Below are 25,413 nucleotides of genomic sequence, written 5' to 3'. Positions count from 1 at the left end.
AAGTGAACCAAATGTGAAAATTACAGACTTGACCACATACTAGCTCATCTTTAACCACAGAATACAGTACAATTCATCATTCACTGGGAATACTTCAAAGTTATGCTCAATTAATGGCTATAAGATACTGTAATTAGCATGGATTCCACTGAAAATATGTGTACCAATGCATTCATATAAATGAGTGTGCACTGACTGCTGTTGTTGCTGTTTTTTATGGGGCTGGGGAACAAACTTAATGTTTGGTGCATAGTGTGTTTTGCTGGAAACAGAACCCAAGGCCATCAGGGGCCTTTCTGTGTGCAGTTTGCATGTTCTCCCTGTGCTTGTGTGGGTTTTCTCCAGGTGCTCTGGTTTCTTCCCACAGTCCAAAAACATGTATGTCAGGTGACTCTAAATTGCCCATAGGAGTGAGTGTGAGTGTGTGAGGTTGTTTGTGCTTGGTCATTGGGCATCTGGTTTGCCAGAAACGGATGATTTTACATTAAAATCTATTATTAAATTCTAATAAATATACAATGTAATTACATTTATATTACACTCTTACAGTAGGCCAGATAAAAATGTAAGTCAGGCTTGAGTGCAGTTTTTGTCATCACTACTGGTCTGAATAATCAATGACTGGAGTTTCTTTTGGGTTAGCCTATTTATTCCAATAATCAATAACTGGAGTTTATTATGGTTTTGCCTATTTATTCCAATAATCAATAACTGGAGTTTATTATGGTTTAGCCTATTTATTCCAGTAATCAATAAATGGAGTTTATTATGGTTTAGCCTATTTATTCCAGTAATCAATAAATTGAGTTTATTATGGTTTAGCCTATTTATTCCAATAATCAATAACTGGAGTTTCTTTTGGTTTAGCCTATTTATTCCAATAATCAATAACTGGAGTTTATTATGGTTTTGCCTATTTATTCCAGTAATCAATAAATGGAGTTTATTATGGTTTAGCCTATTTATTCCAATAATCAATAACTGGAGTTTCTTTTGGTTTAGCCTATTTATTCCAGTAATGAATAACTGGAGTTTATTATGGTTTAGCCTATTTATTCCAATAATCAATAACTGGAGTTTATTATGGTTTTGCTTATTTATTCCAATAATCAATAACTGGAGTTTATTATGGTTTAGCCTATTTATTCCAGTAATGAATAACTGGAGTTTATTATGGTTTAGCCTATTTATTCCAATAATCAATAACTGGAGTTTATTATGGTTTAGCCTATTTATTCCAGTAATGAATAACTGGAGTTTATTATGGTTTAGCCTATTTATTCCAGTAATCAATAACTGGAGTTTATTATGGTTTAGCCTATTTATTAAAATAATGACTTGGGTTTATTTTGGAGCCTGTCTGGTCAGTTTATTTTCTTTTTTAAAAATGAATTATTGTTGTAATTATGAAAATGTTTGGTCTAATCCAGGGTGAAAAGCGAACTACACGGTGATTTGAATCTGCTGAAGCTCTGCGTAGAGCTTCGTACACTCCGTACCGAGCAGCGAAACGCTGATGTCACGTACGCTCCGTGGGACGGGTGCTCTCTCGTGCTCAGCGTTGCTGACCCACGCGCCGTGATCACGATCCCCTCGGTGACGTCAGCGCCCCCGCTGCTCCCAGTGGCCCCCTGCCATATTTATTCATGCCGGGCAAGATGGCGGCGATACGGACGAAGTGTTATTGCCAGTGGACATAAAAAATGCATTTTATTTAAAATATAAAACCGAGTGAGACTAATTTATATACTTGGGCATATCGTGTGTGTATTTACCACGCAAACAGACTCGACGTCTTTTTTAAATTTCACACGTTTGGACGTTTTTTCTGACAAAATGTTCACGTTGTAGCTCGCTCGCTAACCGACCAGCTGGCTAACAGAGCAGTCACTAGCTAGCTATCTATCACAGCCAAGCCGCCGTCAAGTGGAGGATGGGAGAAAAGCTGGAGCTCAAGCTCAAATCGCCGGTTGGAGCAGAACCTGCTGGCTACCCGTGGCCATTACCAGTATACGTAAGTGTTAAGCCTTGAAACTCTCCGGTTACCGATTTAAGATGCTGTCTCTGTGTTTGTCTTTGTTAGCTAGCTCGTTGCTAACTGTGGCTAGCCGTAGGAGCCACGGCACGTTCGTCCGGGTAATCAGGTCACACTGGTCGGGATGGTGACAGACACGGTATATCAGCCACATATCTGATGACTGATCCCACATGTGGCTTGATTTTCATCTGCACTATCGTAAATTCAGCAGAGTAGCATTACAAGCACAAGCCACATGTAAAAAACTACGCTGAGAACCAGTAATCAAAAGGTGTTTTGGGATCACCACTGACATCTAAGGCAGCATATTGTCAGCCTGCTCTTAACTTAGTCCTTGTCTCGGTTCTGATCCGTCATGCTCCTACTGAAACACATACAGGTCGACCTAAATCGGATATAAGTATGTTAGACCATGGTCTCTGTGCTCATGACAACAGCTGATAACAGTAAACAGCCACACAGGGCACACAGGGCTACAGGGATATGCACTAGGTGTGTGTGTGTGTGTGTGTGTGTGTGTGTGTGTGTGTGTGTGTGTGTGTGTGTGTGTGTGTGTGAGTGAGTGAGTGAGTGAGAGTGTGAGTATTGCATTCCTCGAGTGCTTTCTGTGTTTTGCTATCTTTTGATTGAGTCCAGCTGGTTGTGTTTGGCAGTTTGAACTCCATACATCCAACTGATCTGTCGGTGCTGAAGACGGTAACAGTCAAAGCTGCCTAGAAAGAAACTTCTATTCTCCTAGTTGTATTTCCATGAAACATGCTACTGACACCACGTTGGTGTCTGATCGCAATTGACTCACTTAAGAGAAACGGAAAGGGAAGCGGTTGCAAGCTCTGTGGTCTTTTATTTAGTTTAAACTGAGTTTCTCATTTATAGTAATTGTGGTGAGACATAAGTTTCTGACTGAAAAAAACAGCTGAATTTCTCAGAATTTCTGAATGGGGTCATTTTGGACATCTCTCCTTTGCACCCACGCTGTACCTAGTCTGGCAGTCTGATTGTTTCAGTTCCATGTAGTCATCTTATCCTGTCATCATAATATATGAACTGAGTAGGTTTGGTGTCATTGAGTCAGAGTTGCTAGTTGATGTAATCTGCCTTGGCTCATAGAGTTAAACCACCCTTTAAGCAAGGCAGAGTCTGATAACACTTGCTGTTCCGCCCTGCAGTTTTAGAGCCTCGCCCATTGCATTATGCTATGGTCTGTAAGAATAAACAAGAGAACAGGCATGTCAGGAATTTAATATACCATTGACCTGCATGGTAGCTGTTTATACTGAGGTTAGCTGTCTTGCATTGAATTAGAAACAGCTGATGGTTCTGCGATATGGAACCTATTCATGCGGTGCTCTCCTTCTGTTTTCAAAGGGGAAAGACTTCCTCTCTCTCTCTCTCCCCTCCTCTCTTGTCCATATGGTCAACTCTACAGGGAGGAGGGTAGAGGAGCCAGCTCCTTTTTCAAAATGTCATATTAACAGAATTCAAAAACACAAGCCAGCATCTGTGTTGAAATGTTTTTTTTCCCCAGTTATATTTAATGGTCAGATTTTACCCTTGTTGATCTGCTGGCTGGTGGCAACAGATCCCACTGCAGGTAAATTCATTCTTTACTCCTATAGAACATCAAGATTGCTTATCTTACCCACTTAGAATGAACGCAGTGCTGTCTGTGTTTTCATATACATAACATGGCTGTTGTACAGTCTGTTGCAGTGTGAGGCATGCTGTTGCAGCAAAGCCCTTAAAAAAACGAACTTATTTCTTTCATCCTGTGTTTCATTCTGAAGTGTGTCTCCCCTCCTCTCAAATCCCCACATCTGTGCCATATGAAGAGCACCTCTGCTGTGGTGAAGCTCTTTGTCCATCTGGTTCTGGGTGTGGGCAGTACCCACCCCTGCATAGCATTTAAGTACTGCTGGAAGTCTTTAGTGCAGCTCACCTGTATATTTTACCTATTATTTTCAAGGCTGCAATTACTGTGTTCAAATCACTGGTGTTTGAGCATAGCTTTAGGATTTAGAGGTTGTTGCTGCACTGAATTAGATGAACTATCATTTTTCCAGTCTTGCCATTGTGGTTATGGAAGTGCTTTTAATGTATACTATTACTGTGTTGGAACCAGGCAACTAGTGATACCATCTTCAACATTTGACCTGCTATGCTTATTTTTTAAGATAAAACAAATTGACAAAACTGATATTGTGCACATTCTTTGCATAAAAAAGAAAAGATTTAGCACCTGTAACTTGTTTTTAGACACTTATCCCCTTTTAGCTTATTCATCAAGTAAATTGGTGAAATTGAGTTTTGAATTGGCTGAAAAGTATGTGTAGTACAAGCATGTGAAGTGGCATGCCTGGCTTCGTCATTTGTTCTGGGCTGCTGGGTTACACGTAGTGGAACAGTTTGTGGTGTAAAGCCCCTACACGTATGATGCATGACACTGATGTCAGAAGATACTGACTGTGGAGGTGTTATAGAAAGGAGGAGCTGTGCATGCGTCAGCTGTGCCCACAGGGAAGAGAGGAGGGTCTCCTGTTCTTTTTGTCTGACTCTTGCTTTCAGTCAGTGTTTATTTTTAGCACCGGTCGTGTGCTGGTGTTGCTGTGTGCCGCCTTTGTGTGAGCAGGTGACCTCTTCCTTTCGGCGTCTCATTGGCTTGCTCACGCAGTCTGTTTTAACACACTTACACACCTTGTATAACTTACCTCATTAGTGTAGCACAGTGTATTAAAATTGCCTAAATTTGTTGCCATCTGTATGTTCATGAAATTGTAGCTTGTGCTGTGTATTAACAGCATAACTGCCATGTAGCTTAGTAATATAATTCTAACCATGATGCTGTGCTGACAGAAATAGATTTCCTGTGTAACAGTGCATATCTGTGTCTGCACATATCCATTTTTGAGCTTTGGCGGAAGTTTGTGTAGCAGTGGCGGGCAGCATTGGGCGGGAAGCTGGGACCTCCAGGCGGTGAGCTGTTAGCTGCGACTGCTGTGCCAGTCTTCAAACAGCTGACACATTCAGGCAACCCCTCCCGCTCTCCCAAGTTTCTGGCGCTTCTTGCCTTCGTTTTCTTTCGTTTTGCCCTCTGATTTCTTCTCTTCCCTTTTGTTTTCTCCCTCCGCCAGAGGCTCTCCTTGGCAGTGCGCTGGAGCAGGAGCAGAGAAAGTGGGTCAGTGGGTCAGCCCAGGCAACAGGCTCAGGCTGAGCTCTGGTTGTAACCTGAGCCCTGTTACTCCCACAGAGCTGCTCAGCACGCCCTGCTAAAATTAACTATAGATTCCCTGTATGTTATCAATAACCTTTTCATTTGTTTAAGCTCTGTTCGAGACAAAAGTGCAACTTTAAAACCAGAATAGCCTAAATTGGTTTTCTGAGACATGATTTACAATGGTTGAATTGAAACAAGTCTGAAGTCTTAAGCTTCATTTTAAAAGTTACAGGGACGCAGGTTTAGCTTTAGATGAATATTGCCTGTCAGACTCAGTAATTATTTGGCAAACAAGCCTGCAAGACAGACTAGAACTACAGTGTGGAGCTACACTCTATTTTGTATTTAAAAAAAAAAAAAAAAATCTATTTCTGGAAGTAGCACAGTAACAAAAACAATCCAGGAGAGTTTATATGCCATCTGTGCACCAAGTCCTTATCACAAAGTTTTTCTCCTTGTTTCTATTCTTCTGATTCCATCATGCTGAGGACATTTTGTCTTTGTAAAAACACTCCATAGTTAACAATGTCTCACGAAGCCCCTTCTCAGCCACAAGTTAACGGTTCATTTTATACATAAATACGGGAACTGTGAAAGTCCAGGCTTATGTAATATACTGCTAACATTAAGCGGGTGCTTGTATAGTCTGTGTTGTAGTAACACTAACTGAGATTCTTTGTTGTCTACATAGTGTTCAGTAACACTGGCGGTGCTCAGTGTGTAAAGGTGTAGAGGCTGTTATGTCTCAGATGTTATTGCAATGAAAGGATGATTCATACATAGTAGTTGTTGGGGTCATTGCACTGTAGTAACATGAACTGTAGCTTAGTTATTCAAATACTTGGGCTTAAAATATGTTATCTTGTGTTGTCATAGTAAATTTATCTTATTTGTGATTACTTTGACAACAGTAGATTTCAAGGTATCTTTGTGTCTAAGATTTGTATTTTTTATGTTTTGGATTTTAAGGAATATATGCAGACTGCTTAGGCATCCAGTTTGTTATACCTATTTTAAACCGGTGTTGACAAATAAAGTAGTCACACAGTCAGTCCTATCACGAAAGCTGTTATGTTCTGTGGTTATTTTTATAATCTGAACTTTGTGGTGCCTTTGAATTTAATGTTGGACTCAGAGCTATTTATGATTTTGTCCTCCACCCAGGATAAACACCATGATGCTGCTCATGAAATCATCGAGACCATTAGGTAAGTGACGCTGCCTGCTTCTAACTCACCTCCGAGATGTAAACTATGATTCTACTTTCATACAGACAGTAGTCTTGCTCTGCATGAGGAGCAGGGTCTCATTCACAGTGAAAAGCAGCTGTTGCTGGCCTAGTCTTTAGTGGCTGTCATGTGTATGATCTGGTGACTGATTATATCTTTGTACTTTCTGTAGGTGGGTGTGCGAGGAAATCCCAGACCTCAAACTTGCAATGGAAAACTACGTACTCATTGACTATGACACCAAAAGGTGAGCCGAGAGTCACGGTAAAATTTGCTACTCACAACGAACAAAATGTAAGCTAGATAACACACTGAAAGGGCTTTTCCAAAATCGCCACAGATAATGAGACAGTGAACATTGGCCTGGCTATCTGCTGATCGAGCAGTCCTTTTAACATCCAAATACAATTTTTTTTGAATGTGTCTTGGGTTGGTTTTCATAGGATAAAAATATAATTGAAATCTACAAGTGTCAGTAATGAGGAATGACCTTTGTCCACGAGTTCAATCTGTTTCACCCTAGCACACATTTTAAAGTGGAATATCTTTAGTTATATTGTGAAGTCAATGATAAAACAGGTTGTTAAGTTAGGTAGTATCATGTACAGTGTGATGGGATTCATTCTGTGTTATTTTCACAGCTTTGAGAGCATGCAGAGACTTTGTGACAAGTACAACAGGGCCATCGACAGCATTCACCAGCTGGTGAGTCCATATGTGTCAGGGTTTTTCAGTGCTGTGTAGGTGACATGATTATGAAAACATTAGTCACCACAGGTGGAAAATAATCTATTGATATACCACGGTATTCTTTTGAATGAATTTGTGCCATGCATTTATTGTTTTTAATTACCAAACACTGCCTTTTATGAATACACACTTAGTTTTTTGTTTTTATTTTTTTTAACTATTATTACAATTACTAACTATTATTAAACAGATACTAATCAAGTTGTACAGATGTTCATTTATATTTCTGTCCAGAAAACTATAAAGTTTTGGATTTTATTCAGATTTTCTTTTCTTTAATTATTTTTTTCTTAAAAAAATTTAGCATGTTGGTTTTGTCTTTTGCATTTTACCCTAGTAGTTGGAACAAATGCTGATTCAGATGACCAGTGTCAGTTGATAATAATTTTTGACAGTAATATATCGGGAAGGCCATTAAATTAACACTTTATTCGTGAATAACTGTACTAATGGTTGGGAATCCCATCTTACAGTGGAAGGGAACCACCCAGCCCATGAAGCTGAATAAGCGCCCCTCTAATGGGCTGCTGAGACACATCCTACAGCAGGTGTACAACCACTCAGTGACAGACCCAGAGAAGCTGAACAACTACGAGCCCTTCTCCCCTGAGGTGTACGGAGAGACTTCATTCGATCTGGTGGCACAGATCATTGATGAGATGGAAATGATGGAAGATGACACCTTTGTTGACCTTGGCAGTGGTTAGTCTGCTGTTTCAGTGTTTCAGAAAGAATTAATTCACAACTACTTTTACATAATATATATTCTTCCACGCAGAGGCCAATATCAGTGAGAGCTGAAACAAGACAAAACAGTTTACATTTAGACTTGTCAAATGTTCTGTTAGTAGGTGTATGTAGATTATGTTAGTAGATTTATGTTTTGATTTTTAAAAGAGTGAGACAATGTGTAGAGTTGTAAGGTTTGATCAGATTGTGACAAGATCACAACCTGGTTGTCTTTGTCTGTTTGGTGATTCTTATTTGCAGGAGTGGGGCAAGTAGTGCTGCAGGTTGCAGCAGCAACCAACTGCAAACACTACTACGGTGTAGAGAAAGCAGACATTCCAGCTACCTATGCAGAGGTAAGTATGTAAGAATTTCACAGAGTCAGAGGGGTATTTTTTTAAAGGTGGTAGGAAAAGTGACACTGAGGATGCACTCAGACAAAAATAAGTAAGTAACACTGCTTAAGTAGTAAAATGACTGGGCTGGCATAGCTCGGTTGCCACTGCAGACAGCTCAGGCAAATAAACAAAGTAGCCTGGCGAGATGTCTTTCTGCTGTGATGTCTTTGTCCCCAATCAGCCTTCAAACTGGATTTTCTAATTAGAATTTCATCATATCACCCATTCCCTGTAGCAACACACCAGCATCAAATAAATATGTCAAAGAATAGCCTCTTGTAAAAAGCAAACCTAACTTCAATAAGCCCAGAGGTGCAAATCAAACTCAAAAGTGCAGCATCATCAAAAATTTGCTGATTGGCTCTGGTTAACATTTGTATCTTTTTTTTATGCAACTGCATCTTGAACATACACATCCTGTGCTGATTTTATATGTTTTTTTTTTATCTAAAATGATTTCTTGAACTTTCACATTTCTATTATTTTTCAGACCATGGATAAAGAGTTTAAAAAGTGGATGAAATGGTATGGAAAGAAACATGGAGAGTACACAGTAAGTTGACTCAATATGCACAGTTCCAGAACATGTAAAATGCCTTCCCCCCTTACTATGCTTTGTTTTTGTCAGCTGGAGAGAGGGGACTTTCTGTCTGAAGAATGGAAAGAAAGAATCGCCAACACAAGGTAGTATACCAACGTTAGACACATTCCTATATATTGCCGGTAAAACAGTTTTAATAGTAACTAGAAGAAATAAACCCATTTATATCTTAATGCAGTCTGATATATGACTGAGGAATTATTCATTCCTATACAGTTATAAAACATTTTCTTTTTCAAGTAATGAACAGTGTGTTCTGTGTTCCTCTGTAGCTGATTATGATTTAATCTCAAGAAAGGTTAACACTCTTTTCAAATAGATAGTCACCAGGTGTAAAAAAAAAAAAAAAAAAAAAGCCCTGTGATTAAACCTTATACATAAATACTTAAAACTTGTTTTGGTAGTCACTTGAATGATAGTCACAATGATTTTCACTGCCAATTCTAGAGCTAAAAGATTTTCTTCTTTGTCTGTCTTACAGTATTATTTTTGTGAATAACTTTGCCTTTGGTCCAGAGGTAGATCACCAGCTGAAGGAGCGTTTTGCCAACATGAAGGAAGGTTAGTATTTTTCAGCTAATGACCAAGTTGCTTTTGGTGCACAATGCAAGTCATCCTAAACTGGATTCATTGACACAGTGGGCTGTCCAGATTAGTAGCATAAGTGCGTCAGCGTCTAAAAGTAATGTTTCCAATATCTTGTGTAATCCATGCTTCAAAGAACTAAGGCTGTTTTGAAAGTTTAGGGAGGTTGTACCCAGTATTAGTGTGGTGTTCTTATTATAGTACATAATTAGTGTACAAGACTACATTCTGAGAAATAAAAAAAAAAAAAAACGGTTACAGTGAAAATCCTGATGGCGGTGGTCAAGCTGGATTATAAAATTAGTCTTAAATAATTTTTTAATAATATCAGTTAGCAATTTCATGTGACAGTCTAGGAGGGTATATAATTTAAGTCACGCGAAGACCACACAACTGTTGGCATTTAGCCTGACAATTGTGATGCAGCCCTATGTTATTTAGGCCGAAATACTTTGTCTGCATCCTTCTGACATTACATTTAACCACTGAAACGCATGCTATAGTCTTTTCCCTTGATAACAAACTTTGGTTATTACTGAACTGGCACTTGGGGTCATTGAAAAATCGGCCGGAAAATCAGTCTCACTGTTACAGTAACAATGACTGATGGTATCCAGTATCCACTGTCAGTTCACTGTCCCACTTGCTGGTTGGTTTTAAATTCTAAGCATGACAATAAGATTAATACGTCACTGGATCGCTGTACCCGATTTTTTTATTTATTAATTTATTTTGTTTTTGTAGGGAGCATTAGAAGCTATTGTACATGTCTGCTGTTCAGCATATACAATTTACTGGGAAAAAATGTAGGTATTGATTTTGTCCGTTACATTTTTCATTGCAGGTGGAAAAATTGTTTCCTCCAAACCTTTTGCACCTTTAAATTTTAGAATAAACAGTCGAAACTTGAGTGGTAAGTACCAAAGTTAGTAGAAAAGCATATTTTTCTACCTAAAGCTTGATCTGTACCTGATGTGCACATCTTTCCTGTGTGTTCTGCAGATATTGGCACAATAATGCGTGTGGTGGAGCTTTCTCCACTCAGGGGCTCTGTGTCCTGGACTGGAAAACCAGTTTCCTACTACCTGCATACCATAGACCGCACCATAGTAAGCGCTTTTTTTTTATCACTGTTGTTGTAACTGATACTGAGAAGAGAAGTGCAGAACAGAATTTTTATTAGAGGACAACCTAACAAAGCAAAACAGTAAATGTCTGCCAGACTGTTCCAAGCATATTATACATTAGAGACAAACTGACGACCTAAACTCAAGAGATTGGCTGCTATAATAACTGCTGGTATTATCTTAATGAGTAGTCAGTCCCAGGAGTAAGCAATCTAGGAAAAGAAATCCAGAAGGTCATGCAGGGTAACACATGACCCTTAGGTAACACTGATTATGTGTCATTGTGGCAATTGGTTAAAATTGTCTCTGGTTACCATTGCTGGTGACAATCCTGCATTGGTTTTCTTTTTTGAAACAAATCGTCCTTTACACACACTGCAAAACAGTGTCTCTCAAAATGACAGTGCTCCCTAATCTGAACTATGGCAATGTAGCCTAGAGGTGTGCCTCAGAATCTCTCCTTCACAAACTGGGTGTAATTTATCACGCTGCGATCCTGCTTTATGACTGGGCCCTCATTCAACACTCAATTCAGTCCATTCCTGTAGACAAACTGACTGGTTTCTGTTCATTTATAAAACTTTTATGAAGAAGCCTCCATCGTATTTACAGTCACTTCTGAATATTACATATCTACATTTCAGTAGTTGCGTCAGTCTCCTCACACCCAGAGTCTGCACCTCTTTTGGTTGTTCCTCTTATCAATTTTCTGTTGCAGATGACTGGAATCATCTTCAACAGATCCTTAAGCTGAACTCATTCATTTCACTCTCTTCTTTTAAAGATTCAGTACAATCAATAGTACATGACTGTCACTGTATCTATTGTCCTTTTTTATTGCTCTTTTAACCCTTGTGTACTTTCTTTTATGATTGTTTGACGTGTTGTAAAACTGTCTAATCTGTGTTTGTGTTTATGTTCTCACTGTTTTGTATCTGCCTTTTTTGCTGCCTCTTGGCCATGTCATCATTGCAAATGAGAACTGGTTTTTAATTGATCTACCTGGTTAAATAAAAGTAAAATAAAAAGAAATAAATTAAACCTGACAGAGGAGGAGGATGTTGGCACAGTTGTTAATGTTACTTGACATGGATGAATGAATTTTGTAATGCACTTCTTCTTGTTGTTATGCCTAGCCTACAGTCATTATAGGCAAATTTAGACTTTAATTGGTATAATTAGAAATGTGACTTATATGTTTGTTTGTTTTTTGGTTTGTTTTTTCTGTTCAATGAGGTCATTTTTGCTACAAGCAACTAATATTCCAGTGTGACTTATGGTCCTAAAAATATGGTATCCACCATGATTGTTTGAGTTTAGGAGAAATGCTAACACTAAAGTAATGGAAAGTAAAAGTAATGGAAGAAAAGTTTCTGGGAATGCAGTCTACGAAGAGCGATGTTTAATATTTACATTTTTCTTGTCCTATTTTTCAGCTTGAAAACTATTTTGCTAGTCTCAAAAATCCTAAACTCAGGGTAAGTTGTGTTCTTCCTCTTCAGGGTATTGACCGTCTCATTGTGCTTATTAAAATGTCGCTGTATCAAACAGTTAAATATGTCTCATCTGATATCAGGAGGAGCAAGAGGCAGCTAGGCGGCGTCAGCAGAAGGATACAAAGGACAGTAAAAGCAATAGCACCACGCCCACCAAAACTAAAGAACAAAGCAAGGTAGGAGCTCCACAAATTTACCAGGCATTCAGTTAAGTCGTATTGTTTGATATTTTTGTTTGCGTTAACAAGGCAATCTTACTCTTTCACTCTTTGCATGGATATGCATGTTTGCATTGATTTGCATTGTATTTCAGCAGGACTCCTGTGGGGAAGAGGAGCGTCCTAGCCTGGTGACAGTGGTCAAGCCCACTGCCAAACCTCGCAGAACCCGACTCTTGTCCAAAGGTCGCAAATTAAGCAACAAGAAGCGTGGTCGACCCAAGAAAGCCACTGTAGCTGCGGAGAAGAAAAACAAGAAAAATCAGAGTGCTTTGGATTTGCTCCATGCCAAGACCATTTCTGCAGCACCCTCTCAGGGTCAGGACACACACACACACACACATACACTGTATGAATATAAGATCTGTGTTATAGCTCAGGCTTAGTAACTACATATTTAATTTGTTCGAGTGGAAACATACAACAATTCTTGGAAAGTCTTGTGCTGCTTCATTTGATGAAAACAATCTTTGCATTTGAAAACTTGTTAACTTTATTGTAAATGTGTGTACAGATGCATACCGGCCACCTCAGAGTCCCTTCTACCAGCTACCTCCCAAGGTCCAGCACTATCCTGCTACTCAACTGCTGCTGAGCCCAACTCCTCCTGGTCTGCAGCAACTGTTAGGTGAGCTGTGCAAGATTCACATTGTCACACTCAGATTGTTATTTCCATTTTTTCCTCTTTTCCTCCCTCTGTGTCTTGAACATTCTATTTTTTCACAGATAATATGAAAGTTCAATACCTCCAGTTTATGGCCTACATGAAGACTCCTCAGTATCGCTCCAACCTGCAGCAGCTTTTAGAGCAGGAGAAGGTAATTAGCAGCATCATTACAGGCATTACTGATTTGCTACAGCTACAGCCTTTCATGTTTTTAAACATTTTATCTCCCTAAATACAAACTTTTTTTTTTCCGTCAATCCCCTTATCTGTATTCTTGTTTACCTATCTGTCTGTAGCAAAAACACCAGGACCTGTCAGGACAGGTGGAGCAGCTCCACTCTGTCTGTCAGTCTCACAAGGACAGGATCAAAGGTCTCTTTCAGACCAAATTGGATGAGGTGGGAATTTTTCCTTTATTGCCTTCCATAGTACAGCTGTAAAGACAGGGTCAAGAACTTTTATAGAAACCGACTTAAGTTAACATTGAGATATGTGCATCACTTTTTTCAGCTCCTTTTGTCATCCCAGAATCATGCTTTATAATCATATTCTCTTTGTACATGAACATGGAAATTCAGTAACCCTTACTTTGTAGTTTTTGTGCCAAATTGCATCACACCAAGCTCTTCTGTTAAAGTTTCAGTTCTGTTGCACACCACATCCAGTATTGCTGTTGGTTGTGATTATACATGCTCTACTGAAAACTGTAACCAGGGCATGACCACTGTAAGCTGAGTAATGTCCAGTCACAGTGGTCACACCCTGAATACACGTCTAAATCGCTTGAGCAGGGTGACAACGTTAGCCACTGCATAACAGCAGACTGATTTATTTTTTAATTTTTTTAAAAAAAATTATATTATTCTTTACTTTCATGCTTGTAATTGACGTCAGACACGGTATATCCCTTTGTGTGTCTGTGTACATGTTCAGTTGGGCGTGAAAGCCCTGACTGTGGAGGACCTGCTGCAGGCCCAGAAGGAGATATCAGCTCACAACCGTCAGCTGAAAGAGCAGACTAAGCAGCTTGAGAGAGACATGGCCTTACTGAGAGACCACAGCCTGCTATTGGTGAGACCACCGAGCCTGTTATCTATTCTAACCTCCATTTTGTTGTTATATCATCACTCCCAGTGGCTCTCAGACATTACCATAACTGTCACTCAGCATTGAATTGAATTGCTAGTTTGCTCACTGGCTGTATTAAATAGTTTGACTTTAGTAGAGCATTCTCCATTTGTGCAATTACAAGCAAATATGTACATTTGTTGTTTCCAGTTGAAGTCTCGATGCGAAGAGTTGAAGCTAGACTGGGGCTCTTTGTGTATGGAGAGTCTGTTGAAGGAAAAGCAGGCACTGCGCAGACAAATCTCTGAGAAACAGAAACACTGCTTGGAGCTGCAGGTAGGCAGTCAACCACCTAAAGTTGCTGAATCCAAATGCATGAATATCTCCCACCTGTTACACTCCTCTGTGTTTGATGTGGTATCTATTAAATATTAAAGAAATTGGCCTTGCGACCTAAATTCTGAATAAAATAATCGTTTCATGATTATTTAATTAATTTGTGCAATCAAACATATTTTTCTAGTTATAGGACATTGGTGTTGGATTTCCTGTGTAATGGCTCCCCCTGGTGTCTGTTTGCAGATCAGCATTGTGGAGCTGGAGAAGTTTCAAAGACAGCAGGAGCTGGTTCAGCTGAAGGTCTACAGCCCCTGTGAGGGCTCTCCATTCAGAAAGAGCCTAGAGTCACGCTCTTCCACAGACATAGACTCCTCTAAGCTTGGCCTGTCTTCAGGCCCAGCTCTCAATGGTATCAGCCCAGAGCTTTCTATCAATGGCACCAGCTCACCCTGTTTTGATCGGGCCAACATCAAGGGGGAGCTCCTTTCTCGCTACCTGCCCATCTCACCAGACCATGACATTATGTCTGCCACCCCTGATGCTCGTCAGAGGCAGCAAAACTCCTCCCACACTCTTCCTGATTACACACGTCTCTCCCCCGCCAAGATTGCCCTGCGGAGGCACCTTAACCAGGACCCCACTGCCTCTGCTCACTTGAGGTGTCCTGGGCTTACCACACAAAGGTCAGTAGGTGTTAAAACATCCAGTTTTTAAGTTATGAACTTTTTTGTTTTGAATGTTTCTAAGTTGCTCACAGAAAAGCTAGAGGTGCCTTTTTTTTTTGTTGTTTTAGGGAACTCTGTGGTGTTAACTCTCCTCTCGGAGGCAAACTGAACTGCCCCTCTCCCAATGCATCCGATGCCCAGAATACTTCTAAAATTTCTGAAAGGGTAAATTTGATCTTTCACATGGCCCTGTTGATCTGTTTGTAAGCATACAGTTTCTACCTTCCATCCTTGCAGTCTGGCTTTCTCACCGTTAACACATTTGCTGTCTGATTTAGGGTGGTAAGGAGAGGAGTCCGTCTGTTCAGGGTGACAACAGCATCACAAGCCTTCCAATTAGTATTCCGCTGAGCACGGTGCACCCAAGCAAGCTGCCAGTCAGCATCCCACTGGCCAGTGTGGTGCTAACCAGCCGTGTGGTGGGTATACTCATGTTTGTTACTGTTATCCATAGCAGCATACAGTGGGTAAAAGTGTACGTGTTCCGTGTGTATTGCTGTAGAACACAATTAACAGGACATGTGGTTGGCTGCATTTAACTAGTACCAATCTGCTGATACAAATATTACAGTAATGCAATATTAACTGTTGTTTCAATTGTACTAGTTTTGAGGTGTTAGATATTTTGTGATGTATGATTTCACATAATTTGTTCTCTGGGTTCACAATTTCAGAGAAGTACTCCGAGTCCTGTCTCTCAGGCGGGTCAGACCAATGGTAAGGATTACTTAACAGTCTCAATCTGTAGATCACATGTAATAGTCAGTGTTCACTTTAGAAGGATAAGTAGCAGTCTGCACCATGTTATCTATTGACATTGGTTATATGTTATGACTAATTAAATGCATTAAATCTTTTTTTATTGTCGGTTCTTTCTGTGTGTCTTTACTGTATCGTGTTTGGTCTCCTCAAGGATATTCATCAAGCTCAGGACTGATGAATGGTGGTCCACACCCTGAGGACCATAATGGTGCTTCTTCTTCACCTCCTCCACACAGCAACACTCCTCTGACAGGACCCTCGGGCCGAGGAGTTCCCATCCAGAGCCCTGCACCCAGTACGGGAGGAGTGCTTCAGTATGCAGATGGGCCCCCGAGGATTCTTCCAGAGGATGGACAGGACCGCCAGGGAGGTGAATCTGACACAGAGCCCCAGGACAATGAACTGCGGAGGAGGATCTTCTTCTCTTCTTCCTCCTCCTCCTCGTCTTCCTCTTCGTCAGGCAGTGGAGGCAGCGCATCTGGAGGATCTCGCCTCCACCATCACACCGGCAACTCAGCCAAGCAGGGATATCACAGTATCCATGGAAACCACCACCACCAGTCCCCTGGCACACAGCACAGTCACACACCTACACATACGTCATCATCACACTCCTCTCACGGCCTCAGCACACTAGAAGGGCGCAAGCGGGGGAGAAGGAAACGTGGTGCTGCAGGGCCTGTCACAGCCACCGGATCCCCAAAGAGGAGGCCATTCCCTGGGCTCAGCACCAGCAACCACTCCTCAGGATCGCCACTGAATATTAACACCATGGTGAGTCACCAAAAGCATGAGAAATGGAAACCAGTCTGGAACAGTCTATTGATTCCTAAGGAGGCATTTTGTAACTCTATAATGTTCTGTAATGACTATTGGACTATGACTATTGGAAAATAAATACTGTCAATGTTAGTCAATATCATTATTATCAAATTATTCCTATTTTTAGTGTCATTTAGGTGTAATGGGCATGTCCTTTGTCCCATCAGGTTAACAACATCAACCAGCCTCTGGAGATCTCTGCCATCTCCTCCCCAGAACAATCAAGCCGCAGCCCCAGTGGGCCTGACCTGGACCAGCCTCCCATCCTGAAGCGAGAGCGGCCCCTCGAACTCAACGGCACAGGTCGTTACTCCTCAGCCCCCAGCTCTGATGATGACGACTCAGGATACCCTGCTGACAGCTCCAGTTCAAGGTAAAATATGAGGAACAGTGAAACTTGGTGCAAGACGATTTTGCTGGTGTCTTCATTCTTTTGTGAAGTTGAATTGCTAATTAACCAGATAACCAATCACAGCATTTTTACTTGTTTTCTGCTTTTACTTTAGTGTCTTAGTGATGGAAAAAATGTAGCATCATGCAATATGTCAGCAGTGTTGCAGATTTTATAGGGCTCACACACATTGTGTCTTTTTGTGTCTGTGTTTGTTTTAGCTGTTAAACTTTTGTTGTATGTTTTCCTAGAATTGAAAGAAAAATTGCCACTATATCTTTGGAAAGCAGAGATGGACCTGGAAGACTTGGTGATAGTGAAAGAGGTAAGAAAAGAAACTGATTTTAAATAAAGTTTGAAAAAAACAAAAAAAACATTTCTCTTCAGCTACTTAATGATGACCCTTGCTCTCCTCCACCAGGGAGAAAATCCGGTAGCAGCAGTGGAAACAGCACAGGTAGTGAGGCCTCCTCTTCATCCTCCTTGTCTTCTACTAGCAAATGGAAATCTACATTTTCACCCATTTCAGACCCCAAGCAACCCAATTCCGACCTGAGACAGGGCGGCTCTCCATTCGGTATGGGGGGGTCTAACCGAGGCACAGATTCAGATTCTGATCATAAACAGCAACAGGTGAGAAAAGGGAGTGATGCAGAGTCGTCAAGCTACATGACCCCCAACCCCTTCCTCAGTCAGGAGACAGCTGCCCGAGGTGGAGGCAGTGGTGCTGGTGGTGCCCAGGGAGGCAGTTGTTCAGACCAAAGGCAGGCCCTCCAGAAACAGAAGGCCCCTCGTGACTGGGAACTGAAGACCAGCAGCAGCCTGGCCAGTCAGAACCTCTTCATTTCTGCCGCTGCCAGTGGCGGAGGTGGGATTCTGAGTGGCAAGGTGGGAGGCAGTCCCGTAGCAGTCTCCTCAACAACGGGATCATCCATAGGACAGTACCTGGGATCTCAGTTCCCTCTTGGTGGGACCTCAGTCTTACAGTCATTGTTTGGTGCCCAGACAGGAAACTCAACAGTCAGTGGAACCCCGCGGCTCGTCAATGGACACTCTGCCCTGGGGAGCTTTTCTAGTGCTGGGCTGGCAGGGGGAGCGGCTGGAGGTAAGAATCACTGATGACAAACTGATTGTGTAAAGATTTATCTCAGCACAGTCAGGTGAGGTCATCTTGAGTTAAAAAAGAAAAAAAGAGTGTGAGGCTAGGAAATAAGATTGTTAATGGAGCCAGGTAAGTGGAGGCCCAGTGCTGCTGTGTTGCCCTGCTTTGACGTGATCGGGCTGCTTGAGTGCTGCAGTTGGACACACCCTCAGAAAATGCTGTTTTTATAATAGTGTACACAATTTTAGAAAATAGGTTTTGGAAAAAAAGAGATTTGTCTCGTCTGTGATTGGCCATGAATTACCTCCTTGATTATATATTGGTTAATTTGTTCCTGTTGTCATTTTTTGTGGGTGTTGGAGTTGTATGTCAGAGTCACTTCACTTGTAAACAAAAACAATTGGAGAAATCAGTTGTGCTATGATGAAATCTCCTATTTGACTGCAATCCTAAATTGCTCTAAGTGATTTAAGTCTACATCACAGTGGACTGACTCTGTTTGCTTTCTGTGTGCTTGTCTAAGACTTGCCTGGCGCTGTGCACAATGTGGCTCAGTCCTTGCTTCTCTCTTTGTCCCCCCCCTTCTTGCTCTCTTTGCTACTATTATCTGCTCTCTCTCCCTGCTGTTGCCCCCCCCCCCCTCCATTTTCTGCTATATGATTTGCAGGTATATTTCACCACGTGGTACCCTCAGTGTCCACCCATCAGTTTGGGGTGACGCTGCCCACCTCTGGAGGCCTCAGCTCTCTGCTCAGTCTCTCCTCCTCTTCCTCTACCTCCTCCCAAACCCAGCCCCACACCACCCCCCAACCAGCCTCCACGCGCCTGGCCTCCGTGTCCTCATCTCTCCCCCACTCCCTCTCCCAGACTCAGCACAGCCGCACCCAGTCAGTTCTACACAGCCCTTCTCCTCCCACACTCTCCTTGCCCCCTCCACCACCCCTGCACAGCGTCCCCTCCTCGTCAACAACCACGCACTCTGATGCCTCGCCATCCTCTCGATCAGACTCCCTCCACTCCTCCCGTCTGTCCCACTCCTCTCTCCACCACCAGAGAGCACAGTTATCCCTGTCTGTTGCCATATCCTCCTCCACCTCTGCATCCTCTGCTTCTGTCTCTGCTGCCGCCGCTACTGTCTCCTTGTCCTCTCCCTCTCTGTCAGCCTCATCCTCATCTCGCCCCTTCGCAGTGCAGTACTCTCCTCGGCTGACCCCTCCACCACCGGCCAGCAGCTCAGGTGGTGGGAGCATGTGGAGGACTCAGGGCATGCATGGCACATACACCACCTCCCAGATCCCAAGCTCCCGACCTAGATAGGGTCTGGGAGTGAGGGGAAAGGGGGAGAAAGGAGAGGTGAAGGGCGATGAGAGCTTGGAGAGAGAGAGGGAGAGAATGAGAGAAAGAGAGAGAGACTGGTAGGGAGTAGGAGAGACAGGAGACAGGAGACCTGTTTTCCCTGTGCTCGCACAAGATGTTGTTCTGGTTGAACAAGGTAAGACAATTATTGGGTTTTAGATTTAGTATAAGTAGAAAAGCTTAAAAGGCTAAAAACTGTACTGGATAATAAGTTTAGATTTTGAAAGTTGCAGAATTACACTGTCGACTAATTAGAAAATTGCCATGTTGAATCTATTAGCTATATAATTACCATTATCTTTCTTTTTTTGATTTTTCAGGTAATTGAAGAAAACTACCTCAACATTAAATAAACTATGCAAATGTCCACGTTTGGACCAAGGCACTCTCCTCACTCACTGGTGCTTCAAAACATCTGCACTACCCAACCGCCTCCAAGACCGGCTTCTGTACTGGGATCTCTGTACACACACACATACACACTAACCACCACCACTATGGTCACCTTGAGCAGAATTCATCGGTAATGGTCATGTTAATGTGTGCAGTGTTGTTAGTAAATATGTTAGTTTGAAAATTTCAAAGTAAGTCAGTACTGGCTGCTGTCCAGCACTGAAAGAACCGAATTATCATGTCGGTTTAACTTTAAGGTGCTTAATAATTTATTGTTTCTTTGTCACTATTACAGCAACTAGAGTTCAGCAAAATAATGAGTTTTGAATGACTTCATGTAACATTTAAGAACCGACTAAAGCACAGAGTCCGTTTTGAGCTAAGTCTCATCATGTCTCACATTCCTTCCAAATGTTCACATCATATGGTTGAATGTGTATGCACACTTTAACACACATAGGCCAGTTCACTGAACTCTGCTCAGATATCATGCAGCTTGGCCTGTCTGCATGCGCGCTCTTAATGTTGGTTTTCTTCCTTCAGTTAATTCAGTATTTGTTGCAACGTCATTGATTATCAAACCAGATGAGGAATTCAACATTTTAGTCTAACTTCACACTGGATAGTAAGTTACTCATGTAGCAGAAAATGTACAAGTGCTGGCTGGTCTAATGACTTACCCTGGTTATGTTGATTATTTTCTATATTTTTATGTTGAAGAAACAGAAAACTTTGAGGCAGTCATTGTAAAGTCCCTTTAATTAAAACCAAATTGGTAGAAATACAAAATATTGCCTGCCCTGTTTGGCACACAAAACTAATATTTCCCTTGTTTGGTACTAACTAGTCCAAAACCAACTAAGTAAATGTTTAGATTAATGAAAACATTTCTCAAGGTGTGGTTCTATGTTTTATTTCTATTATCAGTTATCCAACATATCAGTCACAGCCTTTTCTAAAAATGACTACAGAATATGGAAGAATATCGGTATATTTGCAAACAATGACCAGTTTTCTGATATCAGTCAAATTATGAAAATATGGTAAATTAGCAACATTTCCAGAGATGCCAGTAATGCCGAGTTTTTTAAATAAAAGACCCAGTGGAATCCATTTGTCCAGGTGGTGCTCTGTGTACACAGTGTTAGCCACTCTCTAGTAGAGACCTACTGTTGTCAGAGATGTGGCTGCGCTGTTGTTAAGTGAGGATGAATCCAGGTGTAAAAGAATTACAGTAAAACCACAGACCATTCAACTACGTTCTATATTTACATTAACTTTTTCTTCTTGAGTCAGTTCGGTAAATCACACTACTATGCGGGGCCACGGCATAAAATATTCTTACAGCAGGAAATTTAAACTCTTAAGCTAAACTTATTCATATTTATCTCTGCTGTTAGAATTGCCAGTTTAAGCAAATATGTACAGCTCAAATGTGGTTTAATAAATATACGCACACGTGTATATACGTGTGGAGTTGTACTGCATTTAGTTAATAAGGCAACACACGCACATGCAAGCAAATCCTCACACACTGGGAAAACAATTAACCATAACCACAACAAACTACTGGACTCTTTTAACACGCTTTCTTTGCTTTTTTTAATTGTGTAATTTGTTTTTTATACACAATGTTTTACTGTGAATGTGATCCATTCTCCAACTGTATAGTTTGTGCATAATTTAGATTATTATATTTATGCTGTCAGTCTCCATTTGCCTTGGTATTTGTTTTTCTCTTTAATCCTGAAATGTGTTGATATTGTAGAATGCAATAGTGTGTGTACTTGACTCACAGTCTGAAAACAATGGTGCTAAATTTGGACTGTGCCTGATCTTATTTATTCTAAAGTGAAAACATCAAAAACCAATTGAATTCTTGGTGCTGTACACGGGGACATTTGTAAAGCCTTTTTCTGGCATTTGCTTTCTCATATTTAATAATGCTGGTTCTTTGAATGGCTAATGTACAACTGTAGACACCACCTGTCGATAAAACTACTCTGCAACAGCTGGCTCAGAGTCTGAGGAAACAGGTATAAGGCGCTTTGTTTGTTTCTCACACAGCTGTTTTAAACATACATCTGCTCTCAAAAGTGAGCTGCTTACCTGTAAGTGAACAAGACACACTGTTTTTGTACATAAGTTTTGTTTTTGTTGTATGTCTCCATCATAAACAGAAAGGTATATAAAATATGTATCTATACGCAGTCTATAATAAGTGTATATATATATATATATATATATGTGTATATATGTATATATACATACATATATATGTATAAATGAATTGGGGTGTTTTGGTGCTGGCATTGTGACCCTTAATTTCAGCCTGTTAAACAGGAGGCTTGAAGCCAAGCAGAGTGAAGCATTGCCACCACAGTACCTTAACAAATGGCGCCTGACATGGCGACATAGCACCTGTACTTTTGTGATGTACAAACCATAGAACTAGAAACTCAGAAATTGTGTGTATTTAACACACAGGCGCTGTGGCTTGAACACAACTTGATTCCAGCACTAGAACTGTTATCACTTTTTTCAGATCTTTTCACATCTGTTCCTCCCCCTCCCCCCTCCCCCAGTTCTTCTTTTTATCAACCAGAATCTGCAGGAAAAATGGTGCTTCTTTTTCCAAACATTTTACAAACTAAATCTTTACTGGTGCATACAGAATTATGTTTCAGCCTCCTTCCACACACTGTCTGTCTGTAGATATCTTACTAACAAGGCCATACCTTGTAATGTGAGCATATTGTGTAATGGCAAGAGAGATGCTGATGTAAAACACTCGTGTTAGGTGTTTGTGTGCGTCTGCGGGTTGGGAGGGAGCTCAACCATTCATTTTTCTCTAATAAGTGGGAATGCACTTAAGCTCAGTTTGTATGTGTGCTTTTTTCCACTTGCCAGTGCATATCTGAGGGAAGATTAGACTAATTATCAAAGCTTTATAGTAAAACCACCTGTGCACTCGCTTCGTAAACACAAAAAGTGTTTCTCACCTGCGGGCGCGCATGTGAAAAAACGTCATTTGGAACATGATTAGATACTATAGAGACCATTTGTTACCAGCACTGAGAAATCTTTTGTAATTATTGTTGATGCTGTTTTGATTTTGTTATTCTTGGTGTTTAATACAATTGCAGTTACATGTTATGCTTTTTATTGTGTCTTCAGATTCCTGTCAGTTTTTAATACTACTAGTCAGACAGCACGGTGCTCTCCTTCACGTAAAACAAGGAAATTGCAGCTATTGATACTAAAATACTACTCTTCTCCTGTTGTGCTGCAGGGTTTTATGGTTTAATAATCTTCAACACAAGCTTGCCTGGTGGCTTTCTGGACAGTCCAGTCTAATCTGCGGAGGTTTCTCTAATCTGTAGGGGCTGTGTGGTGTGAGTGAGAATAGTTCGTGGAAACAGCAAATGTTCATTAAGGATTTCAATCACTTTTGTAGCTACATGTATATCAAGTCAAAGGGAAGAGGTGCTGTTATTGATATCCTTTGGTGTATGAGCATGATTTGAATTTAAAGCTTCTATGCAGTTCTCCAGCAAATACAACATTCTGGTACATTATTGGTAGGAATTCTGCGAGAGCTGTACAGTCGAGGCTGTTTACTCTAAATCCTGCCAAAGGTCTTAACTCAGGAACTTCCCTTGTTGCTTGAACTGGTGTTATTCTTTAAACTACTGCATGTCACAAACCTATTCAGCATCTTGTGGTATCATGAAGTCCCTCTCTAACCCAACTCAGGACCAGACCAACCCCTCAGTAAGTGTTTTTTTTCTTTCTTATTTTTTTTTTTTTTGTTGTTGCTTGTTTTCAATGTGAAATTACAGCTGCCTTGTCAGATGTCCTCAGATTCATTCTCACTCTCACCGACACAGCCCCTCCAGGGAAATCCAGCTTTATGAAGCTTTGAGTCAGTCTGATCTCGAGAAGCTGTGAAATGGCTACAACTTTCAGCATCTTCCTCATCTCACAAATGCCTCTGTCTAGATTTGTGATTTTTAAGAAGGTGGTTCACTGTCCTGTTGAGATCCCTCCTATTATGTGGGACGGACACTGACATTAAGGACATCCGTGAGCCAAAGTGTGTGTATAGTGTTCTCTGATCAGTGAAGCCAGGGCAGTTTTGAGGTGCAATAATGGCAAACCTTCTTTCCAAAAGGCCCTGGGTTTTCGTGGAAACTTTGTTACTGTTTGATGTTGGTGCTTTTATCCTAAGATGTTATAATGAAACAAATGGAATTCATGTTTTTTTCCCTGCGTTTTATGATTAATAAAAATGTTTCTTATAATATTTGAATTAATGTTGTGTAGTGGGACTGATTCCGTTCTGTTTTCCCTCTTGAAAGAATAGCTGACATTTACAGAGTTTTGAGTATTATAATGTGAGGAAAGAAAAAAAGCAGCACACTACATATTCAAAATAGCAAAATGTGACAATGACAAGTGGTTTTGATAGTGCAACTACATTTTTGTTTTTGTACATATAGCCAGAGATCCCAGGCCAATGTGCAGAGCAGTGTGTGAAGTGTGTAGGAGCTACAGTGGTGTGAAAAAGTGTTGGCCCCCTTCCTGATTTCTTATTTTTTGCATGTTTGTCACACTTTGTTTCAGATCATCAAACAAATGTAAATATTAGTCAAAGATAACACAAGTAAACACATCATAGAGTTTTTAAATGAAGGATTTTATTATTGGAAAACAAAATCCGAAACTACATGGCCCTGTGTGAAAGAGTGTTTTGCCCCCTAAACCTAATAACTGGTTGGACCACCCTTAGCAGCAACAACTGCAATCAAGTGTTTGCGATAACTTGCAATGAGTCTGTTACAGCGCTGTGGAGGAATTTTGGCCACTCATCTTTGCAGAATTGTTGTAATTCACACATTGGAGGGTTTTTGAGCATGAACCGCCTTTTTAGCATCTCAGTCGGATTCAGGTCAGGACTTTGACTTGGCCACTCCAAAGTCTTCATTTTGTTTTTCTTCAGCCATTCAGAGGTGGACTTGCTGGTTTGTTTTGGATCATTGTCCTGCTGCAGAACCCAAGTTTGTGTCAGCTTGAGGTCACAAACAGACATTCTCCTTCAGGATTTTTTGGTAGACAGCAGAATTCATGGAATTCATTTATCACAGCAAGTCTTCCAGGTCCTGAAGCAGCAAAACAGCCCCAGACCATCACACTACCACCACCATATTTTACTTTTGGTATGATGTTCTTTTTCTGAAATGCGGTGTTACTTTTACGCCAGATGTAATGGGACATACACCTTCCAAAAAGTTCAACTTTTGTCTCGTCAGTCCACAGAGTATTTTCCCAAAAGTCTTGGGGATCATCAAGATGTTTGAGACAAGCCTTCATGTTCTTTTTGCTCAGCAGCAGTTTTCATCT

General features: G+C 40.9%; 1 protein-coding gene across 2 annotated transcripts; it reads left to right on the top strand.

Annotated features, from left to right (window-relative positions):
• The first annotated feature begins 1,627 nt into the window (after positions 1–1,627).
• On the top strand, positions 1,628–24,322 carry dot1l (DOT1-like histone H3K79 methyltransferase). Of its 2 annotated transcripts, none has more exons than XM_026304830.2 (28): positions 1,628–2,014; positions 6,417–6,460; positions 6,654–6,728; positions 7,123–7,186; positions 7,705–7,933; positions 8,222–8,316; positions 8,849–8,911; positions 8,987–9,042; positions 9,441–9,520; positions 10,389–10,457; positions 10,547–10,653; positions 12,108–12,149; positions 12,248–12,343; positions 12,484–12,703; positions 12,900–13,013; positions 13,112–13,203; positions 13,349–13,450; positions 13,986–14,123; positions 14,331–14,456; positions 14,703–15,142; positions 15,253–15,349; positions 15,463–15,603; positions 15,859–15,901; positions 16,098–16,720; positions 16,936–17,141; positions 17,411–17,484; positions 17,581–18,264; positions 19,938–24,322. In XM_026304830.2, the coding sequence occupies exons 1-28, from the start codon at positions 1,934–1,936 to the stop codon at positions 19,943–19,945; spliced, it is 4,209 nt and encodes a 1,402-aa protein (XP_026160615.1). In that variant the 5' UTR covers positions 1,628–1,933; the 3' UTR covers positions 19,946–24,322. The 2 variants fall into 2 exon arrangements, with proteins under 2 accessions (XP_026160615.1, XP_026160613.1); XM_026304828.2 differs by having other exon boundaries at positions 12,481–12,703.
• Positions 24,323–25,413: the final 1,091 nt, after the last annotated feature.

The sequence above is a fragment of the Mastacembelus armatus genome, chromosome 4 (genome assembly GCF_900324485.2).
Source record: "Mastacembelus armatus chromosome 4, fMasArm1.2, whole genome shotgun sequence".
In the NCBI taxonomy this organism is placed as follows: Eukaryota; Metazoa; Chordata; class Actinopteri; order Synbranchiformes; family Mastacembelidae; genus Mastacembelus; species Mastacembelus armatus.
Note: the sequence above shows the minus strand (reverse complement) of the source record. Positions and strands in the feature narration are given on the sequence as shown.